Below are 24,226 nucleotides of genomic sequence, written 5' to 3'. Positions count from 1 at the left end.
ACTCAGCCGAGGGGATTACTCTTTGTTAGTGTTTACGTTATCTGTTTTTAATTCCTATATATCCTTTCTTTATCTCAGTGTTTCAACACTAATTGCAAAACAGCCCTCACTAATGGTAATGAGCCCCTGCACCTTTGCAGACCTCTAGACATAGCTCGTTGCCATAGATAAGGCAGCCCCTTAACAAGGCTCAGTATCTGGATCAAGGTCTTGTACTGCTTTTCCACTTTCTTTTGCTCATCTGGCCTTCCAGAGGCTAAACCAGCTCACTAAATCATGTAGTTCAGGGTGATATCTTAGTCTGCTGAGAGTCTCAAAACAGCCAAGTCTAATGAAATGAATATGCTGTTCGTGGCCTCTTCAAGATACTTCTCTATTCCAAACGGAGCAAGGCTGAACATCAGTATATCAGAGCACCAATTCCACCCAGTATTGAGAGCAGGGCTGAATCAAACCTGGGCCCTGTTGCCCACTTAATCCTAGTTCACTGGTATGAACTAATGGAAGCTAAATCAATCTTGTTCTAAAGATTTCAAGCCGGTGCAACTTCATTCTCCATCTCTTCCTTCCATGAATTTTCATGCTGCATTTTGGGTAAATAATGCACCCTGAGTTCAGTTAGCATTGGGTTCACAGTACAGTGTCAAAGAAAGAGAATGAGCTCTTGTATCAATGGGGTGGTTCAACTGCCATTTACTCTTATTTTACTTAGCAAGAGAGGAACTAAGTTCCGCCTTTTCTTTCCTTTAGCCCCAATTTTCCACTCAGCCGTCTCTATGATTACAAATATCTTTCACTCCTTTTTCATTACTGACTCACCTACACATTGAAATGGTACCTATTTCATCTTCCTGTCTTGTCTCTTCCTGTATGCCACTTCCAGAGACTTAATTCAGGGACCGTTGCTAAGCAACTATACATCATAGCAGCCAGTCACCAATTACTAATTGTCCTCAGCACTTTAGCCTTACAAATCTGGACTGCCGGTGACAATGGCAAGTAGTTTTGATGGCCAAAAACACACCGGGAGGTTTCTCAGCTCAGCAAAGACAGAGGCACTAATAACAAGGTATTACCATCATGGCAGTAACAAAGATTTCTCGTCTTATACCGGCTGAATCACACAGTTTCAAGTCCATCAGCTTGGCTCTATTCTCTCCTTCCTGCCCAGGAAATAAATTGGAAGTGTGGTGGACACACACACTGATGAAAATGTGGACGCTGGCATTTCACACGCATTCACCTTCCTCCCCACTGGCACCACCCCGTTTCTACAGTTTCTAGTTGAATTGAGGATCTATTAGTAATCAAATTTCAGCCTCAATTTTATGGTTAGTGTAATGGAGTTAATTTCTCTAATGCTAGCAGTTCATGGAAGGAGTCTCTTGTGGCAGCGCAGACCTGGGACTCGTAGCAGCTGTCAGAGATGCCGCTAAGGAATTCCTTATTAGCTAAGATGCAACCAGGCAGAAAACTCATTACACAGTGCTAAATATACTTAATCACATCTATTAGAGAAAAATGAACTTGATAATTACAACAAATAACTAAACTGCAGAAAGTGTTCAAGGAAAAAAAAATCGACACCAGGATCTAAGTGCACAGGGAATCAGAGCTGCAGGAGCTGAAAGAGAACCTAGGAGCACATTGCTTTGTGCTGAAGGAGAAACCAGTCTCAAGGCAGGTGGAGTTGATTTAAGTTGCTTACGAAAAAATGACAAATTTACATTTCAAAAATGCCCTTGTTTATTTGGCATTTTAAAAATTTTAATTACAAAGCAATCCTCAGAGGGTAAATGCTTTGTGTGTAGACTGTTTCTTGTAGGTGGGGGGTTTGGGCAGGGGAGGGATGTAAGGAAATCCACAGTGAACACTGGGCTTGACAAATAGGGATCTGAAATAGCTCAGTTACACGTGTGACTTCCTTGGAGCCCAACAAATGTTGACAGTCAAATTTGTCTTTTTCTCTGTCACAAAATTGAAGTCCCTGAATGGGGGGACCTTTACCATTCCCGACTGAGGAATATATGTGAGAAGCCCCAGAGTGAGTGTCGCCTATCAATTTTTTGAGTGCCTGACCTCATTCAGGAAGGAGTCACTGCCATCAAGGGTGGTTTAGAGCAGTTCGGCTTCTGTAAGCAAGGCCAGAGAATCAAGTTAACTTTAGGCCAAGATCTGGCAGGAGACGATCTTTGGAAACTGAAAGAGGGAGGGGTAAGAACTGGTCCCAGTTAAGCAAGACAGAGATAAGGGACACTGGAGAGAGAGACATGGAGTGGGGATGGAGATATGAATGATCAGGATAAAGGCTGAAAACAGGCGCTAGCCCATCTGCGAGTTAAGAGGAGCCCCAAAGGTGTATGATGAGCAAAGGCGAAAGCTGGCTAAGCCTGGAGGAGCTTCTGACTCTTTGGCAATTTCATCTCTGCAGAGAGGAAAGATGGACACAGTTATTAAGAATAGAAGTGGCAAGATGGTTTCATCTCTGTAAAATCTGCTACAGCAAAATATACTGTTGTTAGCTTTGGCCACCGACGGCAACAGCAGAAGCAGCCCACCCACTCCAAATACTGGGAAAATCAAGTCACGTTCTTGGCCGGGTGCAGTGGCTCACACCTGTAATCCCAGCACTTTGGGAGGCTGAGGTGGGTGGATATCCTGAGGTCAAGAGTTCGAGACCAGCCTGGCCAACAGGGTGGCCTATCTCTACTAAAAAAAATACAAAAATTAGCTAGGTGTGGTGGCATGCACCTGTAGTCCCAGCTACTCAGGAGGCTGAGGCAGGAGAATCTCTTGAACCCAGGAGACAGAGGTGGCGCCACTGCACTCCAGCCTGGGCAACAGAGCGAGATTCTGTCTCAAAAAAAAAAAAAAAAGTCAAGTTCTCATATCCACACCAATAATTGAGAAGCCTTTTCCACTTATTATCTGTATTTTAGATGGCCATCGCATGCCTATCAACCATAATGCTTCACATGGACTCGGCCTGCCCTTGAAAAGGAAGGGACACAGAACGATGAGACTTAAGAGGAAAGACTTCAGCCAGGTAATCAGTGATTAGTGTTTAGTGCCTGGGAATGGGCATTCCGAGCAGCATGGCAGCTCACCGCGTGCTGGCCCTTACAGCCGGGTAGCGAGGTCAGAGGATGTGACAGCATCAACCCAAACCAGCCATCCAGCTGCACTGTGTTTCATCACATATCAATTTTTACTGAAAAGAAAACCATACAAATTTAATCAGCTCTTCATATGGAAATATTTAACTTTTTCCCCCTCGAGTTGTTTGATATTATTGTTTTAAGAGTCAGGATTAAAAAAAAGTCAAGATGTGTGATAGTGGTGGACACAGAAAAGCATCCATTTCTGGCAAGAGAGCAAGTCTCATTTCCAGTAGACTCAAGTCTTAAATGCACTGGCGTCTCTGTCAATTGCCTGGCTCAATGAAGAACATATTACATGCCCATAACCATGAAGTATAAGACACGAATGATCCATCTTGCACACCCTCACCCGCAGTCAAGGCAGGATGCTATTATCGGTGAGAATAATACGATCTCAGAAAAGCTCCTGTTGCCCACAAGTTTAGAGAGTGTTCTGTTTTGGCATCCAGTCCTCTGAGGTTTCCGTTTGCTCCTTTGCCCTTCAGAGATGTTATCAAACAACCTTGTTCCAGAACTTCTAATCTCTGAAAACCTATAATGTGAAACTCTCTTACATATCTACCTATTAAAGAACTATGTTCTCTCTCAGTAGTCATAAAATGTAAAACACCTCTTAAAAGAGACTTCCTTTGTTTCCTAGCCAAGGGCACATAAGACAAAAGAAGTTGCCTTTTAAATATAATTTTAAAACACTATGTTACATAAAATGAAGTACTGATATAAAGGGTGATTTTAAAATGAGGACTGCTTTTGAGATCACGGGCATTTAAAAATACCAAAGTGATGTAAGCTACAGGCCAGGGCCAAGAATTTTCCATCTCAGAAATGGGCCCTCAGAAACTGAGGGGTGAGGAAAATACAGTGCATTGTCACCAACTGTATTGGGATGCCATGTAGATTTGAAGACTACCTATCACCCGTGCCAGTTCTTGAGGTGGGCAGATCCACGGCAAAGCCTGGCCCAGGCCCAGCCGGGACAACTGTCCTGAATCTCCCAGAATCACAGTCTCAAATCCTTAGACACTTCTAACCCTGAGATACTTGCAAAGGGAGAAACGTGCACTGGCTAGGCAGCTATTGGGTTGCCAACCCATAACCAGATTAATTTTTCTCAGGGCTATTTCTCCTTACAGTGGAGGATCAGCCTATTTACTAGATGCCATGACACCGGCCAGCTGGGCAGAGTTAATCTCCCAGGCTCTTGAAGATTTCTTCTTCTGGCCTTCGTCATGTTAGCAACATTTACCTTTTCCCTTGAAGGAGGAGAAATGGCAGTAACCGGTAGCAGTTGAGAAGATGCTGGGCTGTTCTTGAGAAGAGTACTCTTTGGAACTCAAGGCACAGAAAACTTTATGTCAACATTATGGATAACGCTTTTTGTAGAGGAAAAAGAAATCCCATTTCTATTATGCAATCAGGAAATTGAAGATGTCTATCTCCAGATAACCAACTGCTTGTGGTGCGATTTCAGTTGGAAACTTTCACATAGAATGTTTTCATACTGTCTGTTCTGGCGTTTCTGTCACTTCACATTGACTTTTTTTGCTCTCTCTAGCAAATAAATCAGAAAGTTAATAGTTCTGTTGATTTGTTGGAGCGTTTTTTTCCTCTTTAAAAAAATAAAGAAAAGAAAAGAATAGCTTTAAAGGGGGAAAAACTGATCCCAGCGTGTTAACAACTCCATTGCGGTTTCAGGCTGCGGTCATGCCAACTGTCTAGTAAAAAGAGAAATTCCACTGTAGCAGAAGTAATAAAATCTTCTTTTAAAGCACAAATACCATGCAGGGAGGAAACGTAAACCCTTGCTTTGGGACAAGGAAGGTGGTTGGGGTTGTGGGTAGGAGGTAAAGTATGGACTGGAGCAGCAAGGATTCCTGGTCACCACACTGCTTTGGATAATCTTTCACCCAAAGCAGCTGTTTCCATGACCCAGAACCTTCTCTTCCTCTTCATCCATCACCCAGAGGATTTTATAAAGATGTAAGCTATTATCTGAAGCTACTTCATTGTTATTCATATGACCAAATATTTATCACCCACTCTGCTTTTTCAAAGAAGCTGATCTCCAAGATGGATAGTTAGAAAAATCTCATCAGCATGACAGAAGGTTTATGGCAAGCAACATGCACTGCTCTGGGAGAACATGACTGCTTCATATTCTCAGATCCACTGTGATCTATCCCGAAACCAGAGAGCCGGGCCTTTAACATCTGAGTCCCATATCAGGATTTCTAGGACTCATAATTGACAAATAATTGACTTTCCTTAAAATCAGGGTCAAAGCTCCCCAAATTACCACCCTTGGTGATGAACACACTGGGTCAACTGTTCCCCAGGCAGCCAGGAGGAAACCTGTCTGCCCCACAGGCCCCCACTCAGTTACTCCAACAAAAGGCAGCAGTTGAATGTAGAGAAAAGTCAAGTGAAAAGGGCCGGGATCCTGTGACATGAGGCATTCAACAGCCAGATTGTTTTCACACAATCGCTCAATATCTCTCATCATGGCCAGACGTGGATCCATTTGCCAGGTAATGCTTTGACGCCGAGAGCCAGCAGAATGCAAAGCCAAACTACTGCTTCCTCATTCAGGCTCTACATGAAAACACCCATATCTTGGATCCACGGCCAAATCCTGGGAAAAGAGCCCATGAATGGGCATCTCAGAGTGGCCACCTTCTGACCACCCTCCCTCTTCCCTTTGCCTACATTCTGCCTGAAGGGAAGGAGGGGCAGCTCCAGGGGAGGTAAACTGCAGTCCCAGCAGCAGCAGGCCCAGCCACCACCTTAACACTTGAATGAGTTAAATGCAAAGATACAAAGACAAGTATTTCATTTCATCTGGTATTTCCTCAAGCCCTCCCACCAGCAGGAGCTATATGTAAACATGGCCATTTCCCCCCCTCACCACTTTGAATTTAATTGTATTCCTAATTGAAAATGAAAATTAATTTGCTTTTGATCAATTCCAGGTGGTAGATCAGCCTGAAATGGTAGCAGAGCATTTTTTCCTCTCTGGGTGACCACACACACACGCCCATAAACACCAGCATGCGCTACCGACATAAACGGGCAGCCGTCTCTTTTTGCACAAGGTCTTCCAGGGTCTCTGTCTCTCTTCCCTGTGCTGATTGGCAGCATTCAATTTTTAAGGGAAGATTTACAAAAGTGACGGTACTTGTGGAAATAAACTGCTGACAGGCTTGCTGAGTTAAGTGCGTAATTAAGGCTGTGGAACTACAGATGTTGAACAATGGTGGCTTCCATCAAGATGTATGTGGTAGTATCACAAATAACCTGGCATCTGGTTTCTTTATCTAAGTACCTTTCTTACGGTTTGGATCTTAATTTTTTACAGTTGACAGCAGTGTTATTTGAGCCAGTCAGTGGCATCTGGCTGCTGGGGGGAAAAAAAGAAAGAAAGAATGAAAGAGAAAAAAAAAATCTCCATGCACTTTAATTAATTGTGGAGAAATTACATGGTCCTTCAACCGTGTAGTTTGTCATCAGTGCACATTACAGATTTATATTAGATGTTTCTCCACAGTGTCAGGAATAATTAAAAGGGGGTAGGAAATGATGCCAACCAGCAATGCTTTACATCAGTGGTGAAAGTTTTATATTTATTACAGCCAAACAATTTTAGAAGAAGATGTCAACTCGGAGGCTTGAATGTGCATGGAATACATATCAGGCTGGAGGCAAAGTCAATGCTCTACGGCTGCTGGAATAATGAGAGAGGGCTCATGTTTAATCTATCAGGCCGACCAGAATTGGGATGGCATGCCAGAGTTATTAATGACGCGGCATCCCTGTTTCTCATAAAAACATTCACCCAAAACAATAAGTAACATATGCTTTTTTCTTTTTCCTGAAGTGATCTTCACCCAATTGTTCTTTCTGATCCTAGTAAGAACAGAAGTGCCAACTGTATGCAAGTCACTTTTTTTGCTCAATTAATCTGTGCCACATTTATGGCTTGCGTGGCGTTGGTGGAACGATTTAGTAAAAAGATATCAAAACGACTTTTGCCTTCACTGAGCACATGATTACAGCCTCCCTGCTGGGGCCTTCCATGAAGCGAGCCCTACCCAGATGGCAGCTAACCTGAATGGTAATCACCATCTTGTACCTACTCCACCCAAGCAACTCAAATCTTAGCTTCTTTATTCCTGATACCATTGAACAAATCTGGGACATATTCCTTTCTCTTTCCCAGAGATCACAGCCAGGTTCTACATTTAGAAACCGAAGGTCACAAGAAAGCTCTTAGAAACATCCCAGGGATCCACGACAATAGGAACAGCCATCCGCAGGACATCAATCTTCTCCCATGCTCTTCTATTCGAGCAGGTTTCCTTTTGTATCATCAGCACATGGGCAGCACGTTTCAGGAGGATTGTTGGACGCTCTCAACCTCCATCGTCTGTCTTGCAGAAGAGCCAGTGTGCACAACGATTCCTTACTATGCAATGCCTGTCACTTCTTATTTATTAGCTTCTTGCCCTGGATATTTTCATAATTACCATTTAGCTAATGTGGCCCTAGAAGTGGAGACATCCTGGGAATCACAAGCCCAGGAAAGCCTCACCTTTGCCCCCTATGGACTCATATGACAGCAGGGCAGCCAGAAAGGATACTGTCCTCAGGGTCTTCCAGTCTAAACAGTGGAAATCTTCCTTCCTTAGACCTATATGAGATAAGGAAAATGGCAACGGAATCCTCATAGCCATGTATTTCTTTGAATCGCTAGGTGGGTCTACTAGGGACAGTTTGCTTAAAGTTTAACATGTGATATGGTTTGGCTCTGTGTCTCCCACCCAAATCTCGTTTCGAATTGTAATCCCCAGGTGTCAAGGGAGGGGAGTGGTGGGAGGTGATTGGATCTTGGAGGCGGTTTCCCCCATGCTGTTCTCGTGATAATGAGGGAGTTCTCACGAGATCTGATGGTTTAAAAGTGGTGGTTTCCCCCTGTGCCCTCTCTTTCTCCTGCTGTCTTGCTTTCCCTTCTGCCTTCCACCATGATGTAAGTTTCCTGAGGCGTCCCCACCATGAGGAACTGTGACTCAATTAAACCTCTTTTCTTTGGGAATTACTCAGTCTCAGATAGGACCTTTATAGCAGTGTGAGAATGGACTAACACAGCATGATTCTTCTGTGAGAAATAGTACCCTTACTCATTTTAAACCTTTCCATGACAATATTCTCAAATTTAAGGAGAACAGTGCTTTAACGTTTTCAAAGCATTTTTGCAAATAATATTTCATTTTACTAATAGCTGTACACTCAATGTGGAAGAATAAAATGGGGAGAAGCCTCGGTACTTTCTTCTTCAGTCCCATATAAAACACACACCTTAGGCATATTTTTCCTTTGTTGATGGCTTTTAAAAGTCAGTGTTTAGCTTTCTAAAGTATTCTCTTTGCTTGGAATAAAAATCGAAACTTCTTCCTATGGCCCTACCTTCCTCTCTGACTATTCTCATCTCGCATCACTCCTCCACTCTCTTCCTGTTCCTCCAAGACATTAAGCTCGTTCCAGCCTCAGGGACTTTGCACTTAACCGTTTGCTCTGCATGTAACACTAACTCCATGTCTTCATGTGACTGTGGCTTTGTCTTTCAGATCTCAGCTCAAATGTCACCTCTCAGAGAAGCCTCCCCGATCTCTCTAATATTACCCATTCCTCTACTCTGATTTCTAGCTCACAATCTGAAATTGTCTTCTATGTATTTGTTTAACACGGGTCTCTCCCACTGGAATGTAAGCTCCAAGAGAACTTGAAAAAACATCAACTTTAGGGTAAATTTCTCTATGTGCTTAAAAGTTGCATATTTACAATTTGTTTCAAATAATCTGTGTTGATTTTTTCTTTAATTCAGCAGAAGGTCTTTAGTTAGTGTAACTGAGATTTTGCCATATAAATGATTTTTTTCTTCATCCCATTTGGATTTCAAAGCCACTGATAAGCCTTTTTTTGGAGTGATCCTAATGGAATTAATCAAATTTAAGGAGATGTTGACTTAAAACCTTTATTAGTGGAAAGAAAAGAATATTAATAAAAGGCTAAACCACTGCATCTTGCGTCCCTAAAAGGATTATTTTAAATTCAATTTTTGCACTGTTATTATTAAAGCAGTTCACTCAACCAGTTGCTAGGTTTGAACTTTGATTTGAATTGAGGTTTGCAGGGCTTCCATCAAATCTCTGCTAAATCCAGCTTTGGAGAGGAGCAGTTAAGTGTAACTGCAGCCAAGGTTATAAACCTTGGCTCACAACACTTGGCCTTGACCAGCAGGTACCAATGGCAATTCTGTACACTGAGGACTAGCCAGGGCCAGAAGAAAGGAAGTTGAAATTAGAACAGGCAGATTTCAATCCAATATAGAGAACAAATTCCTACAGGAAGCAAGAGGCCTAATAAGTGATTAGAGAAATGATAAAACCTCTGGAGGGATTACAATCAGGATAAACCTTCCCTGATCCCTGAAGTTCTTGAAGACTGTGTCTGGTTCATCTCTGTAGCTCCTTTTAGTATCTAACACATACTGGGTACTCAAGGTATATGTAGTGGATTGAGTTAGAACAAGTGTGGAGAATAAGCTTAACTTGTAAGCTTCATGAGGGCAGGGCCATGTCTTTCTAGTTCTTCACTGTCTGCTCAGGACTTAGCATAGTCGAAGATGCTCAGTAGAAGTCTGTTGCATGAAAAACATCAATGGATGAATAAACTGGTCAATGAATGAATGGGCCACATGGGCCCTGTAGGACTAAAATGCTTGATAACCCTTCATAGATGGAAATCCTACCTCCATCCCTATGTTTCCTTCTTGATCTCTATAGCTTCTTCCAGAAAGCAAAGTATCTTGGCCTCCTTCTTCCACCCCTCTATATCCACTCTGAAACAGAGAAGTATAGGCACCTCTGAAGTTGCTCTTGAGAAAATCTCCCTCCTCATCAAAGTTCACAAAACATTATCATCATTAAGCCACTACCACTTAGTGCTCTGCTAGATGCTCTAGAAAATGCTAGAAAGAGCAGCAGCTTCCTGGGGTCTGGGAGTTAATGGTTTCAGGACATCTGACAGATGTGGAACATGTAGTGCCCGCTCTCTCTGATCCCTTCCCTGAAATTCTCATTCTCCTTGAAAACCCAGTTTGCCTTTTTCAAGGAGAAAAAGAAAGCAGTGTTAACAGGAGGCCGCCTACCTCTTGGGTTGCTCCTGCCCCTACAAGCCCTGCTGGCTGCTCTTGTGTCCCTGTCTTGCTTTACATGTGAACAGATGTATCTACATGAGGGCAGATTCAAAGTCAGATGATGTATTAGTTTGTTTTGTGTTGTTATAAAGGAATACCTGAGACTGGATAATTTACAAAGAAAAGAGGTTAATTTGGTTTATGGTTCTACAAGCTGTACAAACAAGGCACCAGCATCTACTTGGCTTCTGATGAGGCTGCAGGAAGCTTTTACTTATGGCAGAAGGCGAAGGGGGTACAGGCATGGCCCATGGCGAAAGAGGGAGCAAGAGAGAGAGGGGAGAGGTGCCAGGCTCTTTAAACAACAAGCTCTCTCATGAACTAATAGAGTGAGAACTCACTTATTACCGCAAGGACAGTGTGAAGCCATTCATGAGGGATCCACCCTGATGACTCAAACAGCCTCCACTAGGCCCCCCTCCAACAATGGAGGTCACATTTCAACATGCGATTTGGAGGGAACGTACATCCAAACCATAGCAGATGGTATCTGAGACATTGATTTTCTCCCCAGGTTTGGCCGTCAGAGGTAGACAGTGAGGCTCCTGGGAAGATGGGGGAGGCAACCAACTGGATTGGGAAGGCACTTTCCAGGTTGGGCATAATCACAGTGCAGCTGCTATGGCTGCAGAAATAACTTCACTGAGAGTCCTCTCTCTGTACTTTAGCCAAGTTCCACCTCTAAACACTGGAAACGTTCTATGCTTCCACTGCCAGTTCTGAAGCCCACAAAGGTCAGGTTACAGGAGGTAAGGTTCTTCCCAGCTCCTAGAGTCTGATTCTACTCGTGCTTGAAAACATCTTATCCTCCGATTATTGCCTCTGGTGAGTCATCCTGTCTGGGGCCAAGTCTCTACTAAGATCATAATTTAATGCAGCTTTAGTCACAGCTATGAGGACTCCATTTCCCATGTGTTCACTGCTGGAATAAGGGTTCCAGCTGTGCCCAAAATATATATGGCTTACATTAGAGAAAGTTTGCCTTCATGTGCAAGAACATTAGGTATACAGGTTCAGGTAGCTCTAAGATGAGAAGTAGTGTAGGGTGTATTTGTATTAAATATGTCTTCTAAAATTAACTGCTAAAATAATTTAATGATGGTGTTAAGGAAAATTTAAAGTTACACGTAATACTACTATTCTAACAAGCCTAGTTGATATATGCATACGTAATTTTTATATATTTTTAACATAATGACTATATATAAGCATTCGTTTGCTTTTTCCATGTGATGGTATATCATATGCATTTCTCCATGTTTCTGTGTTGTCTTTGTAAATACTATCTATGTTTTCCTAAAGTAGAAGAGTCTATAAAATTTAACCCACCTATTAAATGAGAGACTATAAATATAAATCTCTTATAATTGAAACACATCTAGGCAATAGGAAAAAATGACATCTGAAATATGCACAACTGTGAGATGGCAGAAGAAAACTGAATAAAAGACACACTAGATGCTCTTAACTAAAAGCATGAGCACTGGATGCTATTAAGTAGCTTTAGGACCTCTGGAAAACTAATCTCTTTCATTTGCCTTAGTTTCATCAACGTGACAAGGAGGGTAGAGTTGGGTGAACTTTAAATCCCTTCCTGCTTTAAAGTTTTATGTTCATTCCTTAAAGCAACTTTCTTCTGAGGAATACAAAGAACTCTGGGTACTTCAACTTACTCCTTAAAGGAGTGGTCCAGTGGAAATACATTGAGTGTGTGCCACACTCTCCATTTTTGGGAACTGACCTCCCCAATATGCATATGATTTAAGTAGCAGGTTCCATGCAGCCATGCTCGCTCAGTGTGGCCTGAACTCCCTAGCCTCAGCTGTTAGTTCCAGAAGTGGGTGAAACAATCAGAATTCTCTCCCTGGGAATCTGGAATTGAGATCCTAAAGAGATTCTGTCTCTACCCAGGTTGTTGGATCTGAGATACGAAAACTCAAAACCCATTGGTAACCATCTTTTTGGGCCCAAAGATACAGTGGCAGTTGGTTTGCTGAAAGAGGGGAGCAAGTGGACAAATAGGGAGATGCAGAAATCAAAGACTGACAACTTTCTAATCTATAATTCCTGAGATTGGGTTCAATGAGATATCCTGTATCCATACAGAGTTCTACCAAAACAATCATGTCCCTTATTTTACTGGTATATCTCACATAGCAAAAGGGACTCACAGTTAACAGTCTTCATAAGTGTCCCCTGTATTACTACACATCTATCCCTCTTGGTAATTTTATAACATAGAAATGCAATAGTATTATTGCCTCCATTTATAGAAGAGAAACTGAGGCAAAGAGCTTATAAAAAGCCAAATGACACAGAAATATACTGGCTGAGCCAGAATTCAATCCACAGACTCCTGCTTAGCACAAAGGCTCTCTTTGTTAACTATTTCTGACCCTAGAGTTTAACTTCTGTTTTACAGTGTGGAAAAACCATGAGAAGGCATTTCAGCATTTTAAGAAATGAACTCATTTTTGAATGAGTTTGGAATTTTAAGCAAAAAGAATCTCAAGGTTTTGAGTTTTGACCCTGAAGTCTATCTTTACGACCCAGAGGGATTCTCTCAATTCATTCTGATCTCACTGGTAGGGCCCTGGATTCCCAGGCCCAAGAAAGGGGAATTGGCTTTTTGGTGGTTTTCCCTCAATCCAGCCATATGAACACCCTCTTATGCATGCAGAGATGTTAACAGAGATAGGCAACATGGAAGCTGGGAACTGAGTCTGGCCAAAATGTTTAAAACATTATGGGGCTAAATATTAGATTAGGACTAATTTGGTAAATTCAGAATACTGAGGGCCAATAGAAACCTTAAAATAGGATAGACAGTTGAAAACATGAGCTTTTTTTGTGCTTTGCCTTAATCCACCAACCTATCTGAAGGTCTAATCTATCAGGTATTTAACGATATACCAGAGATATTTCCTTCACTCCTCAGGGGAAGGAGGCAAGGAGAAATTGGTTCCATATGAAATGATGTGATTTCTATTACATTTTGAAATCAAAGCTTACAGGCTCTGCATGTGATAATTGTATTCACTCATTATACCACCTCTGCACCAACAAAAACAAAATCCCAACCTCAAAACCAAAGAAATTAGAAAAGGAAAGAAATGTAGCCAACACATATCCAGCAGCCAGGGGTCTATGTCCAGCTGAGGTTTCATTTCAAGAGGAAGGGGGTGAAAGGAAGACAGAAAAACCTCTGATAATTCTAGTTATTTAATTTAAAAGCAAAAATCTGAAGAATATTCTTGGGTTTGTCAGTATCAAAACTTTCCCGTAAGTGGTTTCCCGTAAGTGGCACAGGAGGCTGCTTTGTCAAAACCCTGAAAAGGCCTTGAAACACACTGGGACAATGATCTACAATTAAGTGTTCTCCAGTGGGTCTCCGCGTGACACACCATAATGGCTCCAAAGGAGCCCTTAAAACCGACTATGTCAATGAGCTCCTCCAAGCATGGGGATTTAGAGTTATGGATTAGACCTCTTAACCCTTCTCCTCCCCTCAAAATACCTTAAAGACCTTTTCTCCCAGGGGAGGAGTTGTGCTAGCCAGTGTCTGACTAAAAGATCTTTGTGAAGTCACGTTTAGACAGGACATCAAATGAAGGATCTGTGTTCAGCTGAAATACTCCGCATGTTGCCCTCAACCAAATTGAGAGGCCAGAACCACAATGGCCCCATCAGAATGAAGAAGGAGTCTCTTAGGGGTTTCATTTCATTTCTGGATGTGAATGATCTTGGAAACAACTTCTTTGCTGTTTTCTTGATGCTTTAGTTTATATACCTGTAAATTACTGATTTAACTAAAAGTAGATTTTGTTTTACAGCAAAAACAAGAACAACAAATCAGATCCTGTTCAACCAGTGAGGCACTTCCTTGCTGAATATCAGTCACACTTTGAAAGATGTATGAATTCTTTCAAACCAGCAGGAAAAATTTGGAAACAATTCTGCATTTTCTAAACTGAACAGTTACAGCAACACAAAACAGGTTATCAAAATGGATAATCCCAACCCCTATTTATTTAGAGTAGTGACCGTACATCATGAGTTTGGAAGGGATGCACTTTCCCAATTATGTTTTGCTAGTGACTCAATGTGCTTCCTTCCCTAAAACACACACTGTCAGTGGGGGCTGAGAACCTCATATAAGTAGTTACAGAGACCAGCTTTAATTTTTTATTTTATTTTTGCACAACATTGTGAATGTAGCCAGCTTTTTATTAAACATTCATTCAAGCTAGCTTATGTGCAAATGTGAAATATGATTGTAGGAAAGTATAGTTCCAGAACTTTAAAGATTGTTTTGTGACTTGAAAGCGTTAATGACCTCTTTTAAGGCCCTAAAACTGCTAGGAGAACAGCTCTGTTACCTGGTCTTATGTTCACACCATCCTATTGGTCTCAAAAGCTCAGTTCATTCCCCACGTGTGGCTAAACAGGTTCCAGGACACAGTACTGTACACAGAATTTGGGACACTTTTGGGATAATGACTGCAACAGAACTGGAAATGATTATTTCCTAATAAAAGCTTCCTCATTCCAATGTACTCATGCCAACAGGCTACTGTAAGGTGGCAAAGTAAGGTACGTTTTTCTTGCAAAAATATTCCATCACTCTTCCTTTTCCTTGTATAGCAAGTGAATTCTTTTCATTTTAGAATCATAAAGCTCTTAAACACTGGTTTTAAAATGGAAAAGCAAGTAGGCCTTTTATTAGAAAGCTGCTGTTGAGAGCAGCTTTCTTTCCTGGTTACACAAACATCTGCCTTCCCAGAGAAAGGAAAGTCAATGTTTAAAGTCTATTAAAAAAAAGTAAACGCAAGATTTCACATATACCTTTCAGTAATGGGGGAAATAACCATCTTTAATTATTCTTTTCAGTTGTTTCAATGGCTTTTAAATTTGGCAAGTACTGCTACACTTTCCTGAAGTGACAGTGGGCCCTCACAGCAACCCTCCTACCTGTACCCTCAGAAGTGATACTTATATAGCCCAGGTATGTACAAGTCTATACAACAAGGAACACATCATAAGTCAGACACTTGGAAAGGTATAGTCAGAAGGACTTTAAAGGTGAGTCATATTGTTTGGAGCTTACAGGACTCAGTTCTGATCAATATGGAACTTTCCCTATTCCCTGGAATGGGATGAATCTGAGCTTTATTTATTTATTTATTTATTTATTTATTTTAAGACACAGGGTCTTGCTCGGTGGCACAGCCTGGAGTACATGGCATGATCATAGTTCCCTGCAGCCTTGAACTTTTGGGCTTAAGCAATCCTCCTACCTCAGCCTCCCATATAGCTGGTACTATGGGCATGAACCACCACACCCTGTTCTCTTTTTAGTAGAGGCAGGGTCTCATTACATTGCCCAGGCTGGTCTTGAACTTCTGGCCTCAAGGGTCCTCCTGTGTCAGCCTCCCAAAGTGCTGAGATTACAGGCATGAACCACTGTGCCTGGCCAAGTCTGGCCTTTACAAAGACGAATTTATACCACACAACTGTACGCATTCAATTTAACCTTTTGGTCAAATCTCGATTCCTCGATCTAAGCAAAGGGTTTGACAAAAGGTACAGTATTTTTATTTTTTTGCTTCGTTTCTTCTCACTTTTCAAACTTGAAGCTATTGCCCCAGAGACTTCCCAGCCCCACAGTCTGAACTTCATTTTTCTGTTGGACACTAAGTGGCCAATTCTGCTAGTATTATGTAAGTCAGTCACACAACTGAAGAAAATCACTAGTTCTTAAGAGAAAACAGTATCTCTTCAAGCAGGTGAAAAAATGTCAGCCCAGAATTGACAGGCCCTTGGCAATTTGTCCATTTCTGAAAACCAAGATGATAAGAAAACCTTTTAATCTAAATAGGTGTGTGAGAACATTCTTGCATTGCTATAAAGGAATACTTGAGACTGGGTAATTTATAAAGAAAAGAGGTTTAATTGGCTCACGGTTCTGCAGGCTGGACAGGAGGCTTGATACTGGAATATGCTTGGCTTCTGGGGAGGCCTCAGAGAGCTTTTGCTCATGGCAGAAGGTGAAGCGGGAGCAGTTATGTCACATGGCCAGAGCAGGCACAAGAGAGATCGAGTGGAGGGGAGGGAGATGCCACACTTTTAAATAACCAGATTTTGTGAGACCTCTCTCACTATCTCATGGACAGTACCAGCCCATGAGGCATCCATCCCCAGGACCCAAACACCTCCCACCAAGCCCTACCTCCAACAATGGGGACCATACTTCAACATGAGATTTGGGGGGACACGTATCTAAACTATATCAATAGGAAGAAAGAAGAAATTCAGCTGTTAATTGATGAAGAAATAAGCAAGCCTTTAACTACAAGTTCTGCAAGAAGATAGTCAAGGCAATTACTAACCCATAACAAAATATCAAAATCAACAAACTGGATTTTTTTTTCTTTTAATTACTGGATGTGTACTTTGGATATCAATATATTTCAGATGACTGAGTTGACATAATGATCTAAGTAGTCCTTTGGGGAATAATTTCATAATTTTCACAGCCAGAAGAGTGTTGTACACTTTAGGTCTTCCCAACAGCTAATTTACATGGCTGTATCTTTAAAACCTCTTCCCATGCTCAAATTGGTTTTGGAGCCTCCAAATGTCCACTTGTTTCTGGGTTTGATATCAGAGAATCATTCTTGGCTTGTTCCTCTTCTTCATCCTCTGAACCAATTGATTACAAAGTTTTGTCAACTTAGAAGTTGTCTGAAATTCACATGTCTTTTCTATTATAACTGCTCTGTCAGATGCATGCTCACATCACCTCATTTCAGGAACACTGCTTTTCTCTAGGTACATCCCTTTGCCTCAAGGAAGAACAACTCAAATCCATTGTAGACCCTGCCCACTAGATTAATCTGCCTGTAATATCACCAGCATCATGTTACTGTTAGCCTTGGAAACCTTTGAAGGCTTCCCAGAATGGAGCCATCTTTTGATGCCTCCCATATATTGGTCTAAGTTTCCTGAATTTTCTGTTTCAGCCAGATAGCTTAACACACTAAACCTACTGTACACTACCTTATTCCCACTCTCATATGGAATTCTACCTAACTGGAATGACCTCCTTCCATCTGTCTGTCCATGTCTTATGAAACCACCTTAAAAAAATTAATAAAAGCCCACAAGGTTAGAATCGTGATAAGGACTTAAGGTCTGCTAAGGTATGGGCGTAGTTAAATCATAACCAGTTATTGTTTCATAACTTGCTTTGCTTTGCTTTTCTATAATTGCTTACAGCTCAGGAGTCACATAGCTCATGGTCACAGATTTGTAACTTCTCCCATTGCTTCATAGAAAACATCAGTATCATGAAACCTAAGACTGGTGTTTGAGGTATTTTTCAGACTTTGCATTCTGATGAGCCAATGATGCCACCCAGATCTGTGACCCACACCAAGGAACTGACTCACCAGCTCTGTGAGCCCCACCCAGAAACTGACTCAGGCACAAAGACAGTTTTGACGCCCATGCTATTTCATCCCCACCCAATTAGCAGTATCCATTCCCTAGCCCCATGCCCACCAAATTTCCTTAATAACCCTAGCTTCCAAATTCTTGGGAAGGCAAATATGAGAAATATCTCCCATCTCCTCACTTGGCTGGTCCTGAGATTATTAAACGCTTTTTCTGCTGCAACACCACTGTTTCAGTGCATTGGCTTTTCTGTGCAGCAAGCAAGAAGTATCCGTTGGGCTGTAACAAATTGCAGTGTCATTTAGACAACTAAAAAATCCATTTTTTCCCTAAGATCTTATGTATGTAGCTTAAAACAACCTCATCATATTTGGAACTTGCTAAAGAAATGATTTGATTACCTCTCCTGGCTCTGTGGGGTTGTCCACTGGCATTTTCTCAGAGATCTACTGGTTATATAAGAATTTTCACATTTTACACTTTCAATTCAGTGATAACCTAAAATAATGACTTTACCAGTTACATAAACCAGATTTCTCCTTTGCATTGAAATTTCTAAATTGAAAGGCATTCTTATGGAACAATACTTCAGTTTCTTAATATTTTAAGGCTTCATAATGGTCTCTATGAACCCCTTCTATTAGAAGGATTCAAGAACAGTTTTTGTTCTAAAGGAAATCTGTAAATGCATTTGACAATCATGTATTGTAATGTGGCATATCTTTCCTACTGTTATCTTGAACTGTTCTTTAAATCCTTTATTAGAGTTTTACTTTTCATGTTTTTAATGTCTAATCTTCCCTAACAGATAGTATACTCTCTGGGGATAGGGTTTATGTCTTAGACGTCTTTTGATTCCTGATACATTAAACATAACCTTGAAGAAAGGAAGTGCTTGGTCAAAACTGGTTGGTCTGGTTTTGACTATAAAGGCCTGATGTAGTCTATATTGCATATCAGAGGAAAAGCAAAGAAAAAAAAAGAGGACTAAGTTTTGCTAGATGTCCAACTGAAAATTGTCCAACTGAAAAAGAACACTCAAATTGTCCAAATGTTCCTCATCTTCACCAGGATGCATCTCTTTGAGGCATTTCCCATACAGCTATAAGGGCTGCCAGATAATGCTTTTTATACAACGAAGTCTTTATTTTACCTTTCTTCCAACAGACAATAAAAATCAAGACTGTTTTAGTAAGCAGTTTCTTTCTCATAATTGGTAAGAGGTACTAGAACAAAAAAATGTTGAATCCTGTCTGCTCTTAACGTTTCAGGCAAATCCTTAATCTACATGAATTTCATGCTATTGTAGACAGAATTCTAGAACTATTGTTCATCTTCCATATGAACAAGGTGGTCCTGTGTGTCATTCTAGACGTTATTAGTAGAAAACTAAAGCCTGCAGGAGATGTCCAGGTGACAGGATTAGGAGGAAGAGAGAACCTCGAAATGGGATTTTCTCACATGAGAACTGGGAGAGGACTGGAAAATCAATCAGTTACCATCCATACACAGGGCTTAACTGGTTACCTGAAATATTTTCTCATGCAAGTGTTGAGTTGAACTATATAGATTTACGAAGCTTACATTTTTGGCAGCAATTGACAAACAGAGACCAGCACAAATGAAGTCATGGACTAATTTAGTAGAAGAAAAAATATTCTTTAATCAGTGCTTTTCTCACTGTTGCTACCTAGAGACAGGAATGGGATGAACTGAGGAAGTCTGTGGCACTCAGTTATTGATGGGATATTAGCTAATCCTGTGGTTCAGTAAATATCATTCTCCCCGTCACCACAGACAGATACTTGTGCAGTTTAATGGGCAGCAAAAAAACCAGGATTAGAAGTCACTTGGATTTTTAAAACCAGTAACAGAGTTGTACATAAATAAATACATACACATCTTATTTTTTAAAAGATCATTCCAAAGAATGTTTTAAGGAAATGGAAGATGGTAGGAAGAGAGTTACAGGGACTAATGAACACTTTGCAACGTGGCTTGTGTTTATGGCCCATCTCTCAACTAGAAAAAAGGGGGAGCGTGAGAGGTTAACTTTAGTAGGAGAATAACTAAAGCTAGGGAAAAGTAAGGAAGTTTTCCTCCCTCCATGAACTGTTCTTTGTTCAGGGGCTACTGCATGTTCAGCATGAAAGTTAATTAACACACAGCACACTGCTGCCTGGAACGCCTTACATAATTACACCTGGAGTCTAATTAGGTAACTCTCAACTCTCCCTTGTCTAAATCATCCAAGCTACAAATCTCTCAGTGTGGCTAGCATTCATTTGGTGAGGCCTGTGACATGCTTGTGAAATTAAAAAGTTGTCACTTCTAACATGTGGGATACACTAACAGCCTAAATGAATTTTCCCATATGGTTTTCATGTAGAAAGTGAAGCCTTGAGAGAAAGTACAATCTTTCTGGATTCCTTTGGGTTGCCTACAGATTCCAGGACATCATGCCAGGTAGAATCATATTTTATTGACAATACTGTCAGGCAATTACTAATTAAGGTATATGTGCTGTTATTTAATTTTAATAGGATGATACAATGTTAATATTGATCATTCTGAGATGACAAGATTATGGTGAATTAAAATTTTTTTAGACTTTTCTAGAATTTTCCAAGTTTTCTATAATGAAGAAATATCTATACTAATAACAATGTAGAGAGAGGAAGAAAAATTGGTACAGGACTTCTCTATAAAATGATCCCATCTTTGTATTAATAAGTAACACATAATATGCAGAGTATAATTTATTATTATTTCAAAATTTAATATAATTTTAAATACTGTATATAGTGTATACAGTAAAATACCAATCTACATCACAAGCTTTCGTTTATCTAATCAAACTGAATAAATGTGCAAGATATGCTATAAATTACTTCCAAGAATGTACAACTTGGTAAAATGGGACACAGATTTTAGTGACATGAAAAGAGTTGTAATCGGTAGTATTGTTTAACAACAGGTTAAGTTTCTCTTTTTTCTTTGACCACTTTTTGCAAGTGACACCATATCATTCTTGAGATTTGTCACTTGGCTTGGCACATCTTTGTTATCAAGTGAAAATGACCAAAAGGAACACCTTGTTACCAAATCTGTTCATTACATGGGCAGGTTCATGAGAGCTGAACTCCACCCAACATATTCTGAAAACGGTGGGAGGAGGAAGGAGGATCCTGGAGAGTGAGAAACAGAACTTAATTAGCTGCAATGCCTGGGTCCACTGCTATAATCAGTGAAGCTACCCAACTGGTGGGCCAAACCAAAGGGATCAGAAACAGGTCTACTATTGCCAAGTTTGCACTCTGCCTGCAGCGACTGTCAACTAATGATAGATTAGACAAATCTGATAGCTCTATCAAAACATTCATCTCAAATCTTGATTAGTAATCCTATTGAATTATGATTAATTCACAAGGGTGCTGCTGACAGATAAGATACTTTATCTAACAATGTGTACTAGTTGCATTGCCTGAAGCCAAAATTTTAAAAAAGCCCCCCCAAAACAGAAAAACACAAACTCCGGAAGTTGCTAGTAAAATAAACTATCAAGTATTGCACATTGTGAAGGATAATGAGGCTACATGCACCATTTAATTTAATAAAGAGCTTGTTTGTGAGAACTCAGTCTTGATACAAAAAAACAAGAGGGACTTAGGGAGAGAAACACAGTGAGAACAATACACTATAAACAAGAGTACACCCTCTGCCTTTTCAGCAAAGGAGTATGTAAGAGACATTAACTCAGGATTGCTTCAGGGGGTACCATTGTCCATTTTGGCTACATCCCAGTTACTCAGGCCAGAGGCAGAGCAGAACTTGCATGCTTTTTGCAACTTACCATCCAATTACTCTTCTTGTCTCTGGGATGAAGACATCCGTGCACAGAAATACTCAGCAGACCTAAACTCATGGGATTTTCAGAAAGCAGATTTTTTTTTTTTTTTTTTAATCTTTAGGGAGTAAAGTGATAGGGAAGAGGGAAAGTAGAAGAAAGGAAGTGTTTAACTTTCCTAAGAAAAGGAATAAAAATGAGGGTTCCTGATGTCCTTTTTTCTTTTCGCTTTGTCTGAAGCAAAGAAACATTCGATGTGATGTATGCTAAAGTTTTAGTTTAGTACACAGCTATGACTCAGGAAAAACTGAATCAGTATTACTCATTCCCTTATCAAGCCAGCTCATGGGGCCTGAACCTAAACCTATCATTCCATTCGTGGCTTTGCCAACCCCAAAAATTCAGCTATGCTTGTTGGGGTTTGGGTTGGGTTGCTGGGGCAGTCAGAGGATGCTAAGTACTCAAAATCTTGTGTAATTTTAGATGGTATCATTATCTTATCCTGACCTTATGATTTTACAAAAAACCTAATGTCCTATAATCATGTTTCTCTTTAGCTGGTATTAACCTTTCGGTGACTTCTCTCTTCTCTCTCTCTGTCTCTCTCTCACACTCTCATAACTATCCTGTTAATCAATTGTGCACTGCAGATGGGGTCAAGGAAATCTACTTCCTCCTTTGATAGCCTCCAATGTTTCTACTCTTGGGGATAAAAGTGCTTTAAATGGAGTTATATTCTAGGAAAATCAATATATGATTACTGCAAAGATTTGTATTGATTGTGCGTTGCATTGCAAAAAGGCTAAAGAAAAATGGCACGGCACATTTTCCTTCAATTCCTACTCCACAGAGTTTGTTGTGAATGTTTTGGGCAAGAAGAAAATGTTGGAACTTTATTTAATGACCTGAAGTTTTCATCATTCACTCCACTTACTTTTTTCTCTACTCTAGAAAGTGCTTCATTATGACTTTCCTGGCTTCTCGTCTATAATACTGGCCGACATCAGGGGCCGACAGGAGAGTTCACAGAGCTGAAGACTGTCTCCGTCACACAAGGGAGCTGTGCCAGAAACTGCAGGTTGCCTTCCTAACATCCATTCTTCCCTTTCTACTCCCTTACACAAGCCTGATTTTGTTGAGAGCAGCAATGTACCCGGCTGAAAAACACTTCTCAGTTTTCCCTTACCTACAGATGAAACTAAGTGATTAGGTTTTAGGTAACGGAGTCTAGGTAGAGATTGTTGGGTAAGGCTTCTGGGGAAGTTCCTTAAAAAGGGGTTGGGGTTTGGCTCAGCTGCCAGGCACATTTTACCCTTCCCTCCCTTTCTTCCCTCTTCCTACCTGTAATGTAGGTGAGCCATTAGGAGCCACAGCAGTTCTTTTGTGACCATGAGGGAAACCTGAAGCCAGAAGCCAAGTCAAAGTATAGCAGAACCTCAAGACCAAAGGGGCCATGAACATTGGTGATGTTGTGGAGCCACCAGAATAACCCTATTCTTTGTGAACTTCTTTCAGATGAAGGAAAATAAATCCTGATATTGTTTAAGTTACTGTTTTTCTGGTCTTTGATATTTGCAGCCAAATATGAGCCATTTCTCCTGCAAAATGCCTAATTATATGAGTTCTCAATGTTGTGCTAACTAATAAAAATAAGTAAATTTTTTTTTTTCTTTGAGCCAGAGTCTTGCTCTGTTGCCCAGGTTGGAGTGCAGTGGCGTGATCTCGGCTTACTGCAACCTCCATCTCCCAGGTTCAAGCAATTCTCCTGCCTCAGCCTCCAGAGTAGGTGGGATTACAGGCGCCCACCCCCATGCCTGAATAATTTTTGTATTTTTAGTAGAGACAGGGTTTCACCATGTTGGCCAGGCTGGTCTCAAACTTCTGACCTCAGGTGATCCGTCTGTCTTGGCCTCCCAAATTGCTGGGATTACAGGCGTGAGCCACCACACCCAGCCACCTTTTTTTTTTTTTTTTTGAGATGGAGTTTCACTCTATCACCCAGGTTGGAATGCAGTGGTGCGGTCCCAGCTCACTGTAACCCCTGCCTCCCAGTTGAAGTAATCCTCCCACCTCAGCCTCCCAAGTAGCCGAGATTACAAGCATGCATCACCAAGCCTAGCTAATTTTTGTATTTTTAGTAGAGACAGGATTTCACCATGTTGGCCAGGCTGGTCTTGAACTCCTGACCTCAAGTGATCCTCCCACCTTGGCCTCCCAAACTGCTGGGATTATAGGTGTGACCCACCACGCCTGGCCAAAAATAAGTAACATTTATCTCTAGGATAAATGTCATAGGCAGTGATTACTGGGTGACCGAAATACTTCAAGGTGTCTACAATCATTTAGTTGTTTTCCCAATCACTAGTGTTGAGAATACTGTAGTAATAAGGTCTTTAAGAAGTTTGGTGTACCTTTGTGATTTTTAGCCGTCCAGCCTCCATTTCTCTATCTTCTAGTATTAACAGTGCTCCAATTTCTTCTGGGAAATTTCTTCCCCCTATAGTGTGCAGT

At 40.9% G+C, this 24,226-nt stretch overlaps 1 protein-coding gene and 1 long non-coding RNA gene across 5 annotated transcripts in view; one reads left to right on the top strand and one right to left on the bottom strand.

Annotated features, from left to right (window-relative positions):
• Positions 1-24,226, bottom strand: part of FTO (FTO alpha-ketoglutarate dependent dioxygenase) — a 413,232-nt gene that overhangs the window by 58,872 nt on the left and 330,134 nt on the right. The window contains exon 9 of one of the 4 annotated variants that reach the window (XM_058440993.1): positions 9,828-10,056. The exons of the other annotated variants lie outside the window; for them this stretch is intronic. Coding sequence (XP_058296976.1) covers positions 9,975-10,056 — 82 coding nt within the window. The 3' untranslated portion in view covers positions 9,828-9,974. Of the gene's footprint in view, positions 1-9,827; positions 10,057-24,226 lie in introns of those variants that run through there. 4 annotated transcript variants of the gene reach the window in all.
• Positions 751-23,167, top strand: LOC131383842 (uncharacterized). Its single transcript, XR_009214206.1, has 6 exons — positions 751-1,069; positions 2,940-3,046; positions 14,247-14,410; positions 15,304-15,418; positions 22,667-22,793; positions 23,068-23,167. It is a non-coding gene; the product is annotated as an uncharacterized LOC131383842 (long non-coding RNA).

The sequence above is a fragment of the Hylobates moloch genome, unplaced genomic scaffold, assembly GCF_009828535.3.
Source record: "Hylobates moloch isolate HMO894 unplaced genomic scaffold, HMol_V3 SCAFFOLD_6, whole genome shotgun sequence".
Taxonomy (NCBI): domain Eukaryota; kingdom Metazoa; phylum Chordata; class Mammalia; order Primates; family Hylobatidae; genus Hylobates; species Hylobates moloch.
This window is presented reverse-complemented; position numbering and strand designations above follow the sequence as displayed.